The sequence below is a fragment of the Lactuca serriola genome, chromosome 7 (genome assembly GCF_051521515.1).
Source record: "Lactuca serriola cultivar US96UC23 chromosome 7, Lser_US96UC23_V15, whole genome shotgun sequence".
Lineage (NCBI taxonomy): Eukaryota > Viridiplantae > Streptophyta > Magnoliopsida > Asterales > Asteraceae > Lactuca > Lactuca serriola.
The window spans coordinates 43001780-43022204 of record NC_136414.1 but is presented as its reverse complement, the minus strand read 5'-3'; the positions used below and the strand labels follow the sequence as shown (position 1 = coordinate 43022204).

The 20425-nt window shown below is 34.9% G+C and overlaps 1 protein-coding gene across 1 annotated transcript; it reads right to left on the bottom strand.

The window, feature by feature from the left end:
- Positions 1-13143: 13143 nt before the first annotated feature.
- Positions 13144-15275, bottom strand: PID (Protein kinase superfamily protein). Its single transcript, XM_079009335.1, has 2 exons — positions 14348-15275; positions 13144-14057 (listed from the first exon to the last, which is right to left on the bottom strand). Exons 1-2 carry the CDS (start codon positions 14971-14973, stop codon positions 13286-13288), a joined length of 1398 nt encoding a protein of 465 aa, XP_078865461.1. The 5' UTR covers positions 14974-15275; the 3' UTR covers positions 13144-13285.
- Positions 15276-20425: the final 5150 nt, after the last annotated feature.

The following is a 20425-nucleotide window of genomic DNA, read 5'->3' as shown; positions in this document are numbered from 1 at the left end:
GATGGGCTTCTGTGACGAATGGAGAATGTGAATTAAAGGGTGCCTTCATTCATCTCATACATCGGTCCTCATTAACGAAAATCCCATAGATGAGTTCAAAATCTAGAAAGGAGTCCGACAAGGAGACCCTCTCTCCTCCTTCCTCTTTATTACGGCCATGGAAGGTCTCAGTGTCACAATGAGAGCATTCTGCCAAGCAGGTGTCTTCCAAGGTATCATCGAAAAAGTATACGATTTTTGAACCCTTCTATCTCCCAACTACCACGTGGGGGGGGGGGGGGGGGGGGGCGCTAATCTCACATCTCCTATATGTGGGTGATGCGTTGTTTGTAGGTAAATGGCCCAAACATAACATAAAAACCTTGCCAGAATCCTACGCTATTTTCATGTGGCTTCGGGACTTAAAGTCAACTTCAACAAGTCAGAGTTGTTCGGAGTGGGAACTTGTCCGCAAGAGGTGTCTTGTTGGGCAACACCCTTAGGATGTGAACCATTGATTTTGCCATTCACGTATCTTGGGGTCCCTGTGGGCGCTAATATGAGGCTTATAAAACATTGGAATCCAATTGTTGATAGGTTTCACAAAAAATTGTCGTCATGGAAGGAGAAAACGCTCTCATTTGGTGGGCAATTGTCACTAATTAAATTTTTCCTTGGAAACCTTCCAAATTATTTCACGTCTCTCTTCACCGCACCTGCTGGGGTATTGGAGAAACTTGAAAAACTTAGAAGGAGGTTTTTATGGGGTGGATCCGACGGCAATAAGAAGATTCATTGGATTTCATGGGAGAAAGTGACAGCTAGCAAGGATATTGGAGGTTTGGGTGTGGAATATATAAAATCTCTCAACACATCCTTAATTGTTAGATGGTGGTGGCGCTTCGAAATGAACCCAATTTATTATGGGTCAAAGTCATCTCAAGTATACATAACCTCGCTAATAAACCTAATAATTATTATTCCATGGAATCAATAGCAGGGGCTTGGAACAATATTGCATGTATTGAAAAGGAACAAATCAAAATGGGCATCCCTCCCAACGATGTTATAAAGAAACATGAGGTATCAAACGGATACTCATGGACCTGTAGCCTTACCGATGATGGGAGTTACCAGGTGCGTACGCTTAGACAAGTCATCAAGGTTAACAATAGGGTGGATACAGGAAAATTTTGGTGGATTAAAGAAGTACCAATCAAAGTCACATGATTTCTGTGGAGGGCGAAGTTGGGACGAATCCCCTTTGCTTCGGCTCTATCCACTCTAGTAATCACTTTTCCTTCTACATCTTGAGGTCAATATGAACATAATGATGAAATAGACATCGCATTGGTGCAATGTCCCTTCACAAAAATTGTTTTGAAATGGGTCTTTCACTTGTGTCAAATTGCGTTGGTAGATTTCCAGTCAGTTAACGAGGTCCTAGATTATGCTTCAAACTGGGGAAACTGCCCAAAAAAGAAGAGGAGATCGTTGGGCATCTACTATGGGGCCTTATGGTATATATATGGAAGTTAATGAATTAAAGATTATTCAACAACAAAAATGTGTGTGCTACGAAAGTCGTTGATATCATAAAATCATCAGCTTTCCTGTGGTTTAAACATAGAAATGAAAAAAAAAAATGGTGTCTGATGGCCTAAATGGATTTCATATCCATTTAGTTGTATGTAATGGTCATTGTTTTGCTTTTTAAACTTGTACTCTATTTTCCGTTGTAGATTCTTGCTAGGTGGGGTTTGTTTTTCTTTTGTTTCCTCTCTCTCTCTCTCTCACACACACACACACACACACACATATATATATATATATATATATATATATATATATATATATATATATATATATATATATATCGTTTGTCGGTTCAAAAAAATATATATTACATGTAAAAACTTATTAGTTTTTATGATGTTATTATTTTATTCAATAGAACATATAAAAATGAACTTGAAATTAATACAAGAAATAAGTACTTGATTCTAAAACTTTACTTTGATACATTCAGTAAGGATCATATCTTTTTTATTCACAGATATGTTTACCAATACAAGTATCATATCCTCTCTTATATATGCTAATACGTACCAACAAAAACTTTTTCACTTGTTACACGTGTAATAAATAGATTCTTTGCGGGTGGTGACATGGGTGAAAAGAATCTTGTATGGATAATTTGGAAGAAAATTATTGCGAGTAAGAAGACACCCATCTAGAAATTGAAAACTTATATGCTTTCAACAGAGCCTTATTGTATAAGTGGAAGTGATGTTTTTTAACGTGTAGTAATGATTTATGTGTTTGAATTATTTAAGCTTCGAAATAGCGTTAGACGTAACTTGACGGCAATGTCAAGCCTCAAGTTTTTTCATGCTGTGGCGAGCCACATCTTTCATAAGGCGTGATTTAAGGCGACAATTTTGTATATAATTAATAATTGTTTCTGTATTTTCTTATATTATTCATTGTTATGTACGTATACGACTTAAGGCGACATTTTTTTAAAGTTTGGCGACAAGTACAAGCCTGGGAGCCATGACGAGCTTTTTAGAACCTTGGTATTATTAAAGAAATCTTCGGTTTGGGTTGATATTCTTAGATCGAATAAAAATTAAAAAGACAAATACAGATATGGAAAATGTTTGGATTTGGAGACAAATAAATATTCGATAGATGTTTGGATTTGGGGAAGAGCACTACAAGTTATGTTCATTATTTATGATGCATCAGTTGGTTAGATGTAAAAACTTCGAAAACGTGTTGATATTTTAGCCACATAAATATAATACATGGCCATTGTAGAATTTGGCAATGAACTTATCTACTTAAAGAATTTCTGATCAAAGTGACAATTAATGTGTAATATCTCTTGTGGTAACCTAGTGATTAATGGTAGGCCTGAACTGTAACATCCTAAAAACTATGATAAAAATTTTCATTTTTATAAATCATTTCAACAAGACCATAAGATAGTAAACCATTGTTTTCAAAACAAATTCATAGAATCAATGTATCAAAAATCTTTCAAACATAAATCAACATGAGGATGTGTATGATCATGTATGCATTCGCCTTCCTACAATTATCAATGGTACCTAAAAAAACAATTATAAACAATTGGATAAGCATGAAGCTTAGGGAGTTCCTCCAAAATATCTCACACAACAAAACATATACAAACATGCATGCTGGGTCCACAGTCATCGGACTGGATTACCCCCGACCCACAATCATTGAATTGGATTGCCATGTACATTGGGTCCACAGTCATCAGACTAGATTACCCTGGGGTCCATAGTTATCAGACTAGATTACCCTTGGCCCACAGTCTTCAGATTGGATTTCCCCATGTGTGTTGGCTTATAGCATATAGCAGCAAAGCCTCAACCCAACCACACTATGTCGATGTATGCAATAGATAAATATTAATCAGAAAGTACATGTAATCATACAGATCTACTAATCTAACAGATCACTACAACATAGCAACATCTTATAGACCACTATACATAACATAACCTAGTGGACCGACATTGGTGTCTTCGACTAACAAGTACAATGAGGAAAACTGACCTCAATCCTGAAGACAAGATAAACTGTATTAATCAGAAAGTACATGTAATCATAAAGATCTACCAATCTAACAGATCACTACAGCATAGCATCATCCTATAGACCACTATACATAACATAACCTAGTGGACCGACATTGGTGTCTTCGACTAACGAGTACAATGAGGAAAAATGACCTCAATCCTGAAGACAAGATAAACTGTAACATCCTCCTCTGGCACGTATCACAATATGGTCCGCTTTGGCATCTCGATGCCAAAACTTTCCAGGGGGTCACCCATCCCTTGATTGCTCTCTCCCAAGCACGCTTAACTGCAGAGTTCTTATGGGATCTTCTGCCCTCACGACTTTAAATTGCATTGTGTTAGGGAAGGTATCCACGTCCCTTATCAGGAATGTTTCGTTCTCCTTCTAAGCCAATGTGGGATCGGGTGCAACCCACCTTCACCCCCATCCAATATAGGGTTCGACGTACCCGTTGAACACATCGACCCGTACCCCCAGGCTCTGATACCATTTGTAACATCCTCCTATGGCACGTATCACAACATTGTCCGCTTTGGGCTCCCGGCGCAAAAACTTTCATGGGGGTGTTATAAAGCAGGGAAGTTGGTCTAGTGATAAGTTGGTTGATTTGGGAATAAGAAGTCTTGGGTTCTATGACATCCCCATTTTCACTGCCAGATTAGCCCGATTTTGTTTATGCTTTATAAAAATCAGAGTACCTCTTTTAATAAAAATGTTGCGGAATTTGTTCCCAGTGAAACATGATAAATAGGTTATCAAAGCATTTCCGAAGAAAAGTATTTTTATTCATTTTAAAACATTTGGGATGTCATCGTTAATCAGAAACATAAGCATAAACAGAACTTACATTCATTATCACTAGTGATTTATGTCTCTTTAATCTCTCAATGTAATGTGACTTCATAACAACACCTATGATATAAATAAACTGAGTGGGTCAGGTTGGGAAACATGGTGAGTACATAGGGTTTTCAACCCACAATAATATAATTATTATGTTTAATCATCAAACAGTTAACCCAATTACCCATCTTCATTATCTTCTTTATTCTTAAGGATCTACCCTAAGAATCAACTATTTCTCGTTCATTCATTCATTCCTAAGGAATTGGCATGAAGTCCATCGTTGCATGGTTTACACAGCGGGCACTAAGTCTGCATAGTCGTCAGGGTTTAGGCATCAAGTCTGCATGATCACCAAGGTTTAGGCATCAAGTCTGCATGATCACTAGGGTTTAGGCATCAAGTCTGCATGATCACCAGGGTTTAGGCATCAAGTCTGCATAATCACCAAGGTTTAGAGTACACCGGGTGAACACATCGTTCACAACACTTACAGGTTGCGAGCCTGCTAGTGTTCCACTGGACTGTCTAGAATAGTCTATGGTTGTCATCCATACTCTGCTGAATGATGGGGCCATCGTTTGGGAAAAGGCTTCTCACATCGTCCACCCCTCACCCTCACCTCATGGTCTATAACACCTCTTAACTCATCATCCAACTCATATTACATCTACCCATGTTTTACCCCAACATTATCATAGATATAAAATACATATACAGTTTAAATCATTTAAAACATGTATAAAATCGTTCATCCAACATAGACAACAAGTATTCAGATAATATGCACACATAGCACGTAATTTATATAAAATACTTTATATCTATGTGTAAGATGAAAGTAACTATGTACTCACCTGATTAGGTGGTGACTCGGTACTCGGACAACACTTCGTTATCTCAAAACAATTTTCCCTCGAAGAAAACCTAGTATCAATATCACTAGGGTTTAGTTTAACGTTAACCGCGACTAATTAATAGTATATCTATTATTGCTATTATATAAGCGTTAAGAAACACTCTTATATAACTCATAATAATAGCCCAAATAATTATTTTAAGGTCCTAATAACATTACTATATTAAAACATAAGTTATACTAAAGTTATGTTAGGGGTAACTTACTTACAGTGGGTTTTTCTCAAAACCGGGCGCCGCTGGAGCAGTGTTCCCGAGCCGAAAGGCTCTTCCTCTCGGAGCCGTTGGGCGCTCCGGGGCTTCCGCCTCGTGCTAGGGAGGTTCCCTAGGCTTTTCGGGGGGTTTCGGGGCTAGAGAGAAGTTCTAGAGAGAGAGGGAAGTGAGGGGAGGTGTGAGGAATGAAGAGGGCTTCACCTCTTATTTATAGGAGGTTGTAGGGTCACTCACGTCGTGAGCCAGGTTGGCTACAGCCAGACACAGCCTGGTGCTGACATGTGGCATCACACACACGGTGGTAATTAGCCGATTTTCAAAAATTCATAATTTTCACATACGAACTCCGTTTTCGACGTTCTTTATATCCACGCGTAGGTAAAAACAAGATCTACAACTTTCATTTAGACTCCATCGGCTAATTCTCGACCGATCTCAAATTTAACAGTAGGAGGAGTTTAGACTGCTAAATGACCGCGAAGAATTCGTAATTCCTTCATACAGAATCCGTTTTCGTCTATCTTTTTACCGTTGAGTTCCTATTAATGAGATCTTCAACTCTCATTTAGGTCGCGTAAGCCAAAAACCGCTCGAACTAAAATTCGAGTTTCGGACCGTGCACTGCTAAGCCGAATCTTAGAAAAATCACAACTTCCTCATACGAAGTTAGATTTGGGCGTTCTTTTTATGGATGTTCTCGGTTTAACATATACTACAACTTTGGTTTAGATCAATAAGAACTCTGTAGTTAAGCGTGCTCGGGCGAGAACAATCCAGGGATGGGTGACCCCTGGGAAGTTTTCGTGCCGAGAGCCCAAGGCGCACAGTATTGTGATACGTGCCAAAGGGGGATGTTATAAATGATATTAGAGCTGGGGAACGGGTCAATGTGTTCAAGGGGGACATCGAACCTTATAATTAAGGGGGGGGGGGGGTTGAAGGTGGGTTACACCTAATCCCACATCGGCTTGGAAGGAGAACGAAACATTTCCTTATAAGGGGTGTGGATACCTTCCTTGACACAACGCGTTTTAAAGTCGTGAGGGCAGCAGATCCCATAAGAACTCTGCAATGTTAAATGTTCCCGGGCGAGAGCAATCCAGTGATGGGTGACACCCTGGGAAGTTTTCGCAAGCCAAACCCCCAAACTCCAAGATCTGATCTAGATGAACATCTTAATGGATAAAGTCTCTGACTTTATCCATTTGCATGCTTGCAAAGAGAACAAAACCAATACCTAGGTCCACAAATTTATCTATTGCTCAATAACTCATACATAAATGGATGAGAGTGTCCAAGCTCTCATTTTTAAGACTCTATATCCTCAAAAACTTTAGAATGAGTAATTTAAATTGTTTGGAGTAACTCATACTCACAAGGACCAACATTATGGGACAAAAACATAAAACCCATTAACTAATTAGATTTAACAAAAGGAACATCAAGATGCAAGCTTTATACCTTCTGGAGGTAGGTGATGAAGTGTAAAGTCTGGATCTACAAAGCTTGGAGCTCAAACTGGCTTCTCCAATGGAATCCTTCTTCAAGAACATACCCAAAAATCACACTAATACTTCCAAAACTCACAATTAGTGGTTAGGGTTTCAAAGGAATGGTTTGAGGTGATGGAGGCATGTAATGGGAAGGGTTCCAAGAAGTTAGAGCCCTTAAATAGGGCACAAACCCTTAGGATTAGGGTTTTGGGTAGTAGCACTTCTCCCTACGTAACCAAAGTTACGCCATGCATAGCCCATTAGAAATGCAATCAACATTCAACAAGATACACCCTGTGTAGGGCAAAACCCCAAACTTTCAATTCAACTTCAAACAACCATAACTTCTTCATTTCAACTACGTTTTCGGTGTTCTTTATATGCACAGAAAGGTATCGATGAGCCGCACATTCTTATCTAGTTACTGTTGACTAAACACATATCGAACTAAAATCCTTAATTCATGTAAGAAGCCCGATATATCACCTTCCCAAATTTACCCTTTGCTTCAAGGCATAAATCGTTGGCTTTAATCACTTAATCCATCATTGCCAATATCCGAAAAGGGCCTAAAACCTATTCCTTTGAAGCCAAATACCATCACTTGATCAAATTCTGTTCCGACGTCTTGAAATTGGGACATCACTAAAACCAGGTGTTACATTAACACATCCTGATGAGATATTATTTCATCAAATAACTAATTAATGAGGGTATGTTGTCATTTAGGAAAATCAAGATTGGAGAATCCAACATATATGTTTACCAAGATCGTGACAATAATTAATGAGTGGGTGGGCGGAGTAAAGGAAATATGTTACTTAATTTTAAGTTTTACGAGGAGTGGAAATCTTACAAGACGATTTATTTATTAATCGTCCTCCAAAAGAGAGATTATTGAGTTGTGGACAATGGTTGATTCTGGTGGGCATCAAGGGTGGCGCATATCTAACTAATTATTGTGCGGATATCGTATGTTATGAAAATTACTAAGAGAATAAGTTGTTTAGCAATGCAATTACGTTCAATCTTATAAAAATATCGTCATTTTCATGCATTCTCGCTAATTATTATTTATTTTTATTCTCACACATCGTTTTTCACTCATTTTCATTTTAACAGAATACGACCAAATAAATATTCTGATAGAAATGAGAATAATAATAATAAGTATATAATTACCTTATAGGCGATTTAATTAGTGAGAATGTATGTTAATGACAATAGTTATGTAAAATTGAACGTATTCGCATTGCTAAACAACTTATTCTCTTAGTAATTCTAATAGCATACGATATCCGCACAATAGTTAGTTAGAATAAAATAACGTAAGCATATATATATATATATATATATATATATATATATATATATATATATATATATATATATATATATATATATATATATATATATATATATATATATATATATATATATATCCTCAATGTAATTGTAAATTTCATCTCATGATCAGCAATAAATCTGTTTATTCATTTATAATCGTAGAATAACCACACACATCTGTTTTCTTTTTTATTTTTCTTGACATTTTTATTTGTATGTTTGTTATTCAAATACCTAATATTGCGATGTGTTGCTTTTAATTAAAATTGATATACTTTCTTGGGATTTTATTAATTTAGATATACCTCAAGTAATTGCAATAAATAACATCATTCGAATGTTGTCATTCACTTAATGGCACTTAGAGCATCCACAACGATCGACCTCATGCATAATTTTTTTCTTGCGACATCAACTTTCTATTAACTTTATTAAACAAAAACTATTAACTTTAACCTTTTATACTTATTCCCCATTTTGATTTTTTTTTTCCTATAATTAATCAATCTATTATCATCTATATGAAATGTATTATAACCCCCTTCATCTAAGTTTGTCCTTTTTACACAAACATAATTTTTTTTAAAATGTAATAATACACTCCAAAACTAAAAAAATATCACTTTTTCATGTTTATTTTCTATAAAACCTGAAAGATGAAAAATTCTTACCCTAGAGGGAAGTGTTGTTATGGTTCTACCATAATAAAAACGTCATACATCTCAACTCCACATAGGATAGTGGTGATTACATGTATTTGATACCACGAACACATAATAGTGGATGAGAGAGAGAGAGAGAGAGAGAGAGAGAGAGAGAGAGAGAGAGAGAGAGAGAGTATATTGTAGTCAAGCATGACTTGTACCGCACACTAAAGACGTTGTGCGCTACATCCATTGTGGCAAATTGTGGCCTAATTCATACCCACTCAGTACATCCTTCCGTAAATAGTTATAAATACAAAAATATTATAGGGAAATCTCCAGAAAAGTCCCAAAATTCTAGTCCAATTTATGACAAAGTCCCAAACTAAATTTTGTTTACAGAAAAACACATAATACCGGTTAAAACTTCGAAAAATCCCTTTTCGGGCCGGTTTTGCAGATTTAGCCGATATTCTGTTTTTTTTGTTAGTTTGCTTAAAATTTTGGAACTTTTCCGAAAACTAAATGATAACCAAAATATTGAGACTTTTCTGAAAATTACCATGGAATTAATGGATATTATTATCAACAAATCATTTATAAACATAATAAATATTTGTATTATAAAAAAGAAAATACATTTGTTGATAATTTCTAGGAATAAATTAGTGGTCTAAGTACTTCTCTATTGCTTATTGACCACATCAAACTCTTTACGTTCCTCCTATGCATCGTTGTGGGTATGATGGTGAGATGTATTCAGTGAGTGTTCATCTAATGTTGGTGTTTTTTTATGTTGTTTAACATAACTACCACCCAACATCCATACATCACACGGTAACAACTATAGGCTAACACACGTCTATCAAATGTGCAAAAGTGAATCGTGAATGATAGTTTATATGAAAAAAAATGTAGGGTGATTATCTATTTAAATTGTCTTTCAAAATTTATTTTTCACTATGTTTGTAATTTGATGGTTGTTACCGAATAATGTATCGAGGTTAGGTGGTATTTACGTTAAAGAACATAATGAAAGATCTATATGTTCAATAATCATTATGTAATGATATTTTCTAATAACATGTGATCCTATAGCGTCACATCTAATAGAAAGTAGATACTTATTGATTGTGTATTAATAAATATTATCAACTCTTGTATTTAATTGAAGAAACGTACGTAGTACATCTCACTATGACACTCACAACGATACATAGGAAGAACATGAGGAGTTTAAAGTGGTCAACAAACAATAGACGTAGTCGACCATTTTATTCCTACAAATTAGAAACAAATGTATTTCCTTTGTTTATAATAAAAAATATTTGTTATGTTTATAAATGATTTGTTAATAATAATATCCATTAATTACATAGTAATATTCAGAAAAGTCCTAATATTTTGGTTATCGGGTAATTTTCAAAAAAATCCTAATATTTTGAGCAAACTAACAAAAAATGACAGAACATCGGCTAAATCTACGAAACCTGCCAAAAAGGGGTTTTTCAAAGTTTTAGCCGGCAGTTTGTGTTTTTCTATAAACAAAATTTAATTTGAGACTTTTTTCATAAATTGGATTAAAATTTTAGGACTTTTCTGAAGATTTTTCAATAATATATTATAATTAAAATGTAATATTTAATATCAAATATTATAATAAAATATTTTTTAATTATTATTAAAAATTAACTAATTAAAATAACAAAAAATTAAAGTTCAACTATTTCAATCGAAATAGTCCCTATCGCTACAAGCTACATATAGTAAAAGTCATTTACGAGTAAATATTGTTTATTGTTCATTGGTTCGAATCATGCCCAATTGTGATACTTTGATCGATTGATCTAACAATATTTATTAGGGATAATGACTTGTAAGGGTAACGAACTTTCGACTTTGTTCACATTTAATCACTAATTTTTTTTCGTTATCTATTTGCCACTGAACTATTGAAACTGATCACATTTTACCCTTATGACCGGTTGTTACCGATCATAAGGGTAAAATGTGAATAATTTCAATAGTTCAGTGACAAATAGATAATTAAAAAAAGTTTAATGACTAAATATGAACAAAATCGAAAGTTTGTTTCCTTCTAAAAAGTTCAATGACTAAATGTGAACAAACTTCCTCTTGTATTATGTTTTAGCAAATTATTTATTTTTGTTAAATTCTAGCAACATTTTTTTATGAAGAAATCTATGAAAAACTGAAACCGAAATAAAAAAAACCAATGGTTTGGTATTTTCGAAAATAAAAAATCAAAATTTCCAATCTGATTTGGTTTTACAAAAAAATTAATCATTCTCATTTATGTGAATTATGACCATTGGTTTGACATGTAAAATTAAAGAACACACAAAGAACACGGTGATTTGGGTGTTTAAGAGATGCATTCAATTATGAAAGTTGTTTACAAAAAAGTATCTAGATCTAAATCAACATAATTAACACACACTAACACTCTCAATGTTACATCTCTCAAGCACACATCTACATGTGGTATGAACCCACCTTATATAGAGGTGTTTACATCTATCTATCTATCTATCTCTCATGTCATCTATTTATCTATCTATCTATCTATCTATCTCTCATGTTACAAGGCTACTTTACCACACTCGAGTCAACAGTCCATGCTGACTCGACTCACCGAGTGCATCTATGTGACTCGTCAAGTCCCCTCGTTTCCTTAGAATGTCGCGAAAACCCAATTGAACTCGTCGAGTTGTCTCATTAACTTGTTGAGTTACCCATGTCCAGACTCATTGGGGAAAACCAGTGTCGACTCGTCGAGTTAGCTCGTTGACTTGGTGAGTCCATTCAGTCCATGTGCTCATTCAGACGTCTTAAGGCAGATCCATGACCCCAAACTTTAGATCTAACTCCCTAAGGCTCGAATGTCACGTAAAGTTGCAAGCTTTACGTCCATGCATGGCATATTTAGCTCATAATGTCAATACAAGTTCCAACAAGGGTTACATGCACACAAGTTTGCCTCTAGCTCAATAAAGTTTGAGTCTTTGGGCTCACTAGACCACCTACAGTCCAGATTTTAGGTTTCAACCTCAAGACATGCTCAAGTGACTTAATACCACCAAAATGGATGAGAGAAAACCCTACAAACACCCTAACCCAAAATCTCATAAGAAAATGATCAAGTTAGCATCTTTTTACCTCAAACTGAAGTAAACTCTTGGAAAACCTCTAGATCCAAAAGCCTCCTCGTGATCCAAGCTTGATGCTCTATTATTCTCTTCCAATGTATCACAAAAACACTCAAATCTTAGCCCTCTTTCTCTCCTAGCTCACTATGGTCGATTAAGGTTTCACACAGGGGAGTTGGGTGGCTGGTGAGGCGGTAATGAGGACTTAAGGCCCATTTAGTCATTGAACTTTTTTAGAGGGAAACAAACTTTCGATTTTGTTCACTTTTAGTCACTGAACTTTTTTCATTATCTATTTGCCACTGAACTATTGAAACTGTTCACATTTTACCCTTATGACTGGTAACAACTGGTCATAAGGGTAAAATATGAACAGTTTCAGTAGTTCAGTGACAAATAGATAACAAAAAAAAAACTTTAGTGACTAAATGTGAACAAAGTCGAAAATGCGTTACCTTTTCAAATCATTATCACTATTTATTAACATACAATTCGACAAAGTATCTTTAAAGATTTCTTCAAACTTCTTATACTCGCCAACAATTTTTTTTAATCTCTTGTATATATTATATGATGGTGTTTGTCGTTTTTCGATTGTTATTTTATGTCATCTTTGTCGTGTTGTATTTGTCGTTTTTTAATCAGTTTGTTTTCGTGTTAATTAAAAAGAAAAACACAACATTATGTCGTATCGTGTTCGTTTTACATAAAACATTGTCGTGTCGTGTCAGACAAAAACACGACACAATGGCCCAATTTGCCACCCCTAATTGCTAGTTCACCTCACACATACGAAAAATAGTTCAAAATAAAACATTACGTGAAAAGAAAATGAGTGGACGAAATATGCAATTTTCACTATAAAGTCTAATTCATCTTCTACCCTAAACTTAAAAGACTTCCAAGTTCCAACAATAAACATCTAAATTTATACTAAAAATTAAGGGAGGATATAATCCATTCTTGATTACCAAAAATAGAGCTAGAGCTATCGTATTTATAGAAAGTTATACGTATATTTACATGTCCTCATTAGTAATTTCACCTAAAAATCTATTCAGAAGAAATCAAACGACGAGGTTGGCCCACCAAAGTACCTCGTCGACGTTGCGGCCGTCTTTTGTCTTGGGATCACCGGTGGTGTCGCTGACCGGATAAGTGCAAAGTTCAACCCGTTAAAAAACGGATGGGTCTTGATATCAGCCGCACCACGTTTCGACCCGAATCGGCTTTCCGGATTCTTATCCAGCAATCTGGATATCAGGTCACGCGCTTGGGTTTCGCGCGAAGAAATCGGCGAGACAGTTGGAAACTGGAGAGGCTTTTTCACGATGCTACGCAGCGTAGCTTCGTTTGTTACACCCGCAAACGGCGTACAACCGTAGACCATTTCGTAGATGAAGATCCCGAGCGCCCACCAGTCGACGGCATTGCCGTGGGACTGGCCGGAAGCGACTTCCGGAGCAACGTACTCGTGAGTGCCGACGAAGGAACAGGATCTAGCGTCCACCGGTTCCGCCACGAACAAGCGTTTGGTGGAGGAGAAGGACTGGATTTTCTTCGATCGGAAGAGTTGACTAGGGAGACAAGAGAAAGGATGAGACGACGGACGTGAAACCGCCGGCGAGGAAGAAGGTGGATCCGGTGATGAAGAAAGTGATTGAGATTGAACGGCAGGGATTGCGTCAGAGCATAGAGAGAGGTCAAAATCAGTGAGCATGATGTGACCATCTGATCTGACCAACACATTTTCAGGCTTTAGGTCTCTGTAGATGATTCCGAGCATGTGCAGATACTCTAGAGCTACCAAAACCTCAGCAGCATAAAACCTGGATTACCAAAAATATAATCAAAATCTCGATCAATTTGTTTCTCGGGAATCCATGCAATAAACAAATCAATATTCAAGGTAACTTCGATTTGAAAGCTAACCAAAGAGAGGTCCATTAATGGCAATTTGCAGGTAAAAAGTCAAAAAAGTCTGGAACTATCATAGAAAAATCGGTAGAGTCCAAAAGTTGTTTTCAAATTTCCAGTGTACAAATCAGGATAAGGCATATAGAAACAAGCATAAAACGACAGAAGAGAAGTTAAGGTTAATTAAATTTAAGGTAGGTACCTTGCGGCTGAGAGAGAGAACCGTTTGCGCGGTTGTTTATGGCGGAGGGAATGCAAATCGCCGCCGGAACAGTATTCCATGACGACGCATGAGAAATGAGAAGCTTCAAACTGAGCGTAGAGAGACGGTAAGAACGGATGATCAAGCATGTTTAAGATTTTCTTCTCAGTTGCTGCTCTCTGGATCTTCTTCTTCAGAGCTAACACTTCCCTATCCACCACCTTCATGGCGAAATAGCACCGGCTTTCTTCTACATCTTCGTTTCTCAACCGACACAGGTACACTTTCCCGATGTCACCACTTCCGATCTGACGAACAAGACTAAAGTCTCTAAAATTCAAACTGCTTCCTCCATCGACGCCACCAAATCCTTCACTACTACTCCTCTTCAAAGCCACCGTCCGAATCGCTTGCCACGACGACTCCGAAGACCTATGCGGCTTAATTATCATATTTTCCGGAGAGTACAGCGGCCGTGTTGGTGGAAGAAGCTCCAACGCATCAAATGACAAACGACTAAAACTAGTACAACTATCACTGCTCATCGAGCTTTGACTTGAATTCACCGCTTCGGAAACCGTTTCTTCTCCTAAACCTTCTGACTGATCCCTCGGAAACTCTAACATTATCCTTCAAATATGTTAAACACACAACAACCACCGGGAAACCTACAATGCTCTAAGAAGTAGCTTGAAGGTGGACGTGGGCTATGGATTTCAGACCACTAATCCGCCAATAATGAAAAAGAGAAGGTTTCCGTACACTTCGGAGGAAGAGGAGGAGGAGGGCGGTGTAGATAGGGAGGAGGGTTGTTGGCGATATTTAAGACGACGACGTACGGCGGAGGGTTAAATTTCTTGCAGAGAGAGAGAGAGAGAGAGAGAGAGAGAGAGAGGCTGTGGAAGGTGGCGTTTTATGGTTTACTTTTTTCAGTTTTATGGACCGGAGATTAATGTGACACGTGAGGGGTAACAGTGGTCGCACGTGCTGAAGCCCGATTAGTGACGTAGAAGGAGGCTTCGTGGCACGTGAGTTCCGGTAGCAGCTTCGCACGTGGCAAATGAGAAGAGTGTTGCTTCTTATGGTTCCTCTCTAGGCCTAGCCTACGCTATAAACATCAGAAATTTCAAAGGGAGGGCTTCCTAGAAACTACAAATGAAAAGAAAAGCATTTACCTTTCAATCAGATTAACATCATTTGAAGTTATAAAATTGTTTGATTGATTCTTTTTTGGTTTTAATCGTCAAATAATTCTCTTAAGTTATTTTTGAAGGCGAGAAAAACCCGCTTACGTTCAAGAAAGTTAGGATTGTTTCTTGTAATTCTGTCTTCTAGCATCTTCTTACATTTTTGTTTGTTTTAATAATATCTTTGCTGTTTAAAGAAAAATTAATGATTTTCAACTTTATTTACTTTGAAAACACAAATGTAGTAAAAGAATATACAGTTTTACTTGAATGAGATAGGGAGGTAGATACATAAGAATATGTGAACGTTGTTTCATACACATTGTATGATTCATAATTCATATGGGTTTATCTAGGTATTTAAGTGATCAAATTTGTTGCACTAAGAGACTTTTGATTCCAAAGTTAATTTTTCAATGTCGCCACTCAGCTATTATTGAGATATATTTATGTATAAACTTTTAGCACTAAAAACAATATTTTATATATTTTTCTAGTTTTTTTTTTTTTTTTTTTTTTGAAAGTAAATTTTATAGTTATTAGTTTTTTACAATTTAATAAAATTTGTGTAAAATTATTAACGAGTAGTGAATTTTTCAATATTTTTATAATATTATATCATAAGTAACAATATTAAATATAGAAATTATTATAAGATGATAAACTACATAGGTTGAATTAATTCGGAGTTGTACCAATTTTAGTAAAAGATTTAATATTATGTTTAACCTTGAAGAACTATGTGATATTAACAACTAATGTTATACTATTCAGAAAACAATTTTTGTTAAGTTGTAACTTTACATCAAAATTGATTATCGCGACATTTGGTTTTAACACTAGGTTGGAAATAGTCATACAACGAATTACGATAATGATTTGAAAGGGTAACAAACTTTCGACTTTTGTCACATTTAGTCACTAAACTTTTTTTCGTTATCTATTTGCCATTGAACTATTGAAACTGTTCATATTTTACCCTTATGACCGGCTGTTACCGGTCATAAGGGTAAAATGTGAACAGTTTCAATAGTCTAGTGGCAAATAGACAACGAAAAAAAAGTTTAGTGACTAAATGTGAACAAAATCGAAAGTTCGTTTCCCTCTAAAAAGTTCAATGACTAAATGTGAACAAACTTCCTATTGTATTATGTTTTAGCAAATTATTTATTTTTGTTTAATTGTAGCAACATTTGTTGATGAAGAAATCTATGAAATAAAAAAAAAAACAAAATGTAACATCCGGATTTCCAGGTATCATAATTTAAGTATTTTTCTATTGAGTTAAGAAGAGAGACTCGACGAGTTGACGCCTCAACTCGTCGAGTAAGGTCGCGACTGATGACTCGGATTAATGAATGGACTCGACGAGTCGGTGAGGCGACTCGACGAGTCCGCGTTGTTGGTAGAAACCCTAAATCTTTGGGCCCGAGCCATATTTAAAGGCACTTATGACCTTCAATTGCAACTACCTTTCCCATAAGTGAGAACCCTAGCGAGCTTGAGTGTGTAGAGTGAAAGGAAGAGCTATCTTGAGCTTTTTGGTGTGATAGATCTGGACCCTTTTAGGTCCAGAGAGCCGAGAATATGAAGCTTTTGTAGAGTAAACCTTGGGGTTCGAAGTTAGGAAGCATTTATGGGATTTTTATGGTATATATAGTTATTTTCATCTTACACATAGATATGAAGTATTTTATATAAATTACGTGCTATGTGTGCATATTATTTGAATACTTACTGTCTATGCTGGATGAACGATTTTATACATGTTTTAAAAGATTTAAACGATATATTTATTTTATATCTACAAATATGTTGCAGATGAAACATGGGTAGATGAAATAGTTGGTGTGTGATGAAATAAAATGATGAGAGATAGGAGATGATAGAAAGGTGATGATAATTAGGTAAATCGATGATGATGAATATGTGATGTAGGATGAAAGGAGATACCATAACCTTAACCGACAATGTGGCGATGTAGTCATCTATCAGAGTATAGATGGCGACCACGGACTATTCTAGACAACTCAGTGGAAACACCAGCAGACCCATAACCTGTAGGTGATGAATTACGAGTTCAGACGATGTTGTAACTACGTATTCATGCGATGATACTCTAACCCCTTACTATGAATTATGAGTTCAGACGATGTTGTAACTACATATTTATGGGATGTCACAAATTCCGCATGCCAAACTAATGGTCATAATTCACATCAGTGAGAATGGTTCATTTTTTTGTAAAACCAAAATCAGATTGCAAATTTTGATTTTTTATTTTGGAAAATGTCAAACCATTGGTTTCTTTATTTCGATTTTGGTTTTTTGTTTTTTTTAAATATATTTTCAGGGTTCTGTTTTTTTTTTTTTTTTTTTTTTTTTTTTTTTTTTTTTTATTTCATAGATTTCTTAATCAACAAATGTTGCTTCAATTTAACAAAAATAAATAATTTGCTAAAACATAATACAAGAGAAAGTTTGTTCACATTTAGTCATTGAACTTTTTAGAGGGAAACGAACTTTCGATTTTGTTCATATTTAGTCACTAAACTTTTTTTCGTTATCTATTTGTCATTGAACTATTGAAACTGTTCACATTTTACTCTTATGACCGGCAACAGCCGGTCATAAGGGTAAAATGTGAACAGTTTCAATAGTTCAATGGCAAATAGATAACGAAAAAAAGTTTAGTGACTAAATGTGACAAAAGTCGAAAATTCGTTACCCTTTCAAGTCATTATCCCCAACGAATTCGATCTTTTACCACTTTTTATGCTCATGATTTATTATTTCTCTCTAAATTGATTCCCGTGACAAAAGTATACGAATGTCAAAAACACATTGTGCGTTCATTGTTAGTTTGCTTAGACTTGTCATAGAGACATTCAAGGGGACAAAGGGAATCGATAATATCTGCCTTTTTCATTTATATACTATAACCGAATCATATTACAACACGTTGTGTGAAAAGGGACAAACAACGATTGATATAAAACGTACTATTTGTGTTCAAAGGATAACAATGTGAGGATGTCATAACTTTTCAAATAAACATAAATATTTATGAGTCGATCGTTTTGAGTCCACAAAATAGGGGCAAGTCGAGAAACCTTATGTTTATATTACTAAGAATACTGAATTGCATATGATAGTATTTTTTTTTTTGCATACTTGAAGTATATATATATATATATATATATATATATATATATATATATATATATATATATATATATATATATATATATATATATATATATATATATACCATTTACTTTTCAATATTGATTATTCGTTGGTATTAGGAATTTTGTTTTACATTTCTATCTTCCAAATTTGTCTATGAGAAGTGGTCTTAGAGTCTATTTGACTAAATCGACTATAGAATGTATAAAAATAATCTCTGGAGATGCATGATGTAGCCTTATACTTGGTAGTTTAATTGAATGAGATGGATACATAGATAGAGGTCAAAGGAAAGGGTACCATCATGTACTAACTTGAAAGATGTCAAAGGAAAGGGTACCATCATGTACTAACTTGAAAAAAGAAGTATTTAGACACTTGGTGTAAAAAGTTAGGCATGATTCTTAAAAATATATATATTTAGTTGTTTTGTTTATAATAACATCCAACTTTCATTTACTAATACCAATATATTTTCATCTATTGGTGTATACTAATATTCTATTTTTATTTATTCATATTATAATATTGTACTTTGAAAAATCAGTCAGAATCATAACAAAACATGTCATCTAAATACACATTAATTTTCTTGTTTATAATCGGGGTATAATGTCAAAGTATACTGAATAAGAAGATAAAAGTACAAAGCTAAAATCGTGTATATACTAGATTTTATCTTACATGAAGTGAGTTAGACATCATTGTTTGCTCACGCATTCAATAATTCCATATATGGATTACGTATAATCAATAAAAGTCAAATCATAAGCATGAATGTTAAAGGCGTTGTATTAACTACTAAGATTGACACACGTCCATATAATACCACAATACTTTAAAAGCAAAATTGTAGCTTATACATGCATCTCCAAAAGCTTAAGTTGAGTGTCTTAGACATAAAAATTATATTCCTTGTTTTAATGTGCTTCCAACTTGAAAAAAAAAAAAAAAACAAATAAGAATTGGAATATTTAGTTTTCTTTTCATCAAGATTTTGTTTATTTGTGAACTAGTACTCTATATCAACAAGAGGACCATCTATTTTCGCCATTTTTAAAGAAACAAATAATATATCTTAAAGAATAATTGTTTTGGCATCTGTCTATCATGTTCGATCTAAAAAGGTTATGATTAGTTGAACATGTCTTGATGTTTGTCAATGCATTTTGTTGTTTATTATATGAGAGGCAAGATCTTGCATCAAGGAAAGGTTTGAAACTTCTTCACTTACATATTTAATGAAAATATATCGGCTATTGACATATTGATGTTATTTTATTTGAGAAACAATAAATATGTAGGACGTAAAATACTTCATTTTTAAATAAAAATACTTTAGTTATTTGATTAATAGTTGTATGATTTGGAAAGTGAAAATGACACAATCGATATTTTAAAGGTTGCTTTTGCCTAAATGGACCAGACATGTAGGACATGTCATCAAAATTGGAACAAATTATGGTCCTACAGTTGGAATTTTTAAAGGGTCCACCATCCTTTTAATATGTACAGACAACTTTCTTGAAAATAACAATAAGTTTGGTCCATGTTTTAATTGCTAATTTTCTTTTGGAGTGTAGATACGTATGTATCTTATATTGTTACCTTCTTTACCAACTTATTATACAATACAGTAAGTTTTGTTGGTGCATATTGGGAAAAGGTTTAAATGGCATTCAGATAAGAAAAGTATAATTTA

Bases quoted from the DNA above. Each gene is read 5' to 3' on its own strand.
- PID (XM_079009335.1), bottom strand. From the start codon at position 14,973: ATGTTAGAGTTTCCGAGGGATCAGTCAGAAGGTTTAGGAGAAGAAACG. The intron at 14,058-14,347 runs GTACCTACCTTA...TTGGTAATCCAG, and splicing joins TTCTCTCTCTCAGCCGCAAG to GTTTTATGCTGCTGAGGTTT.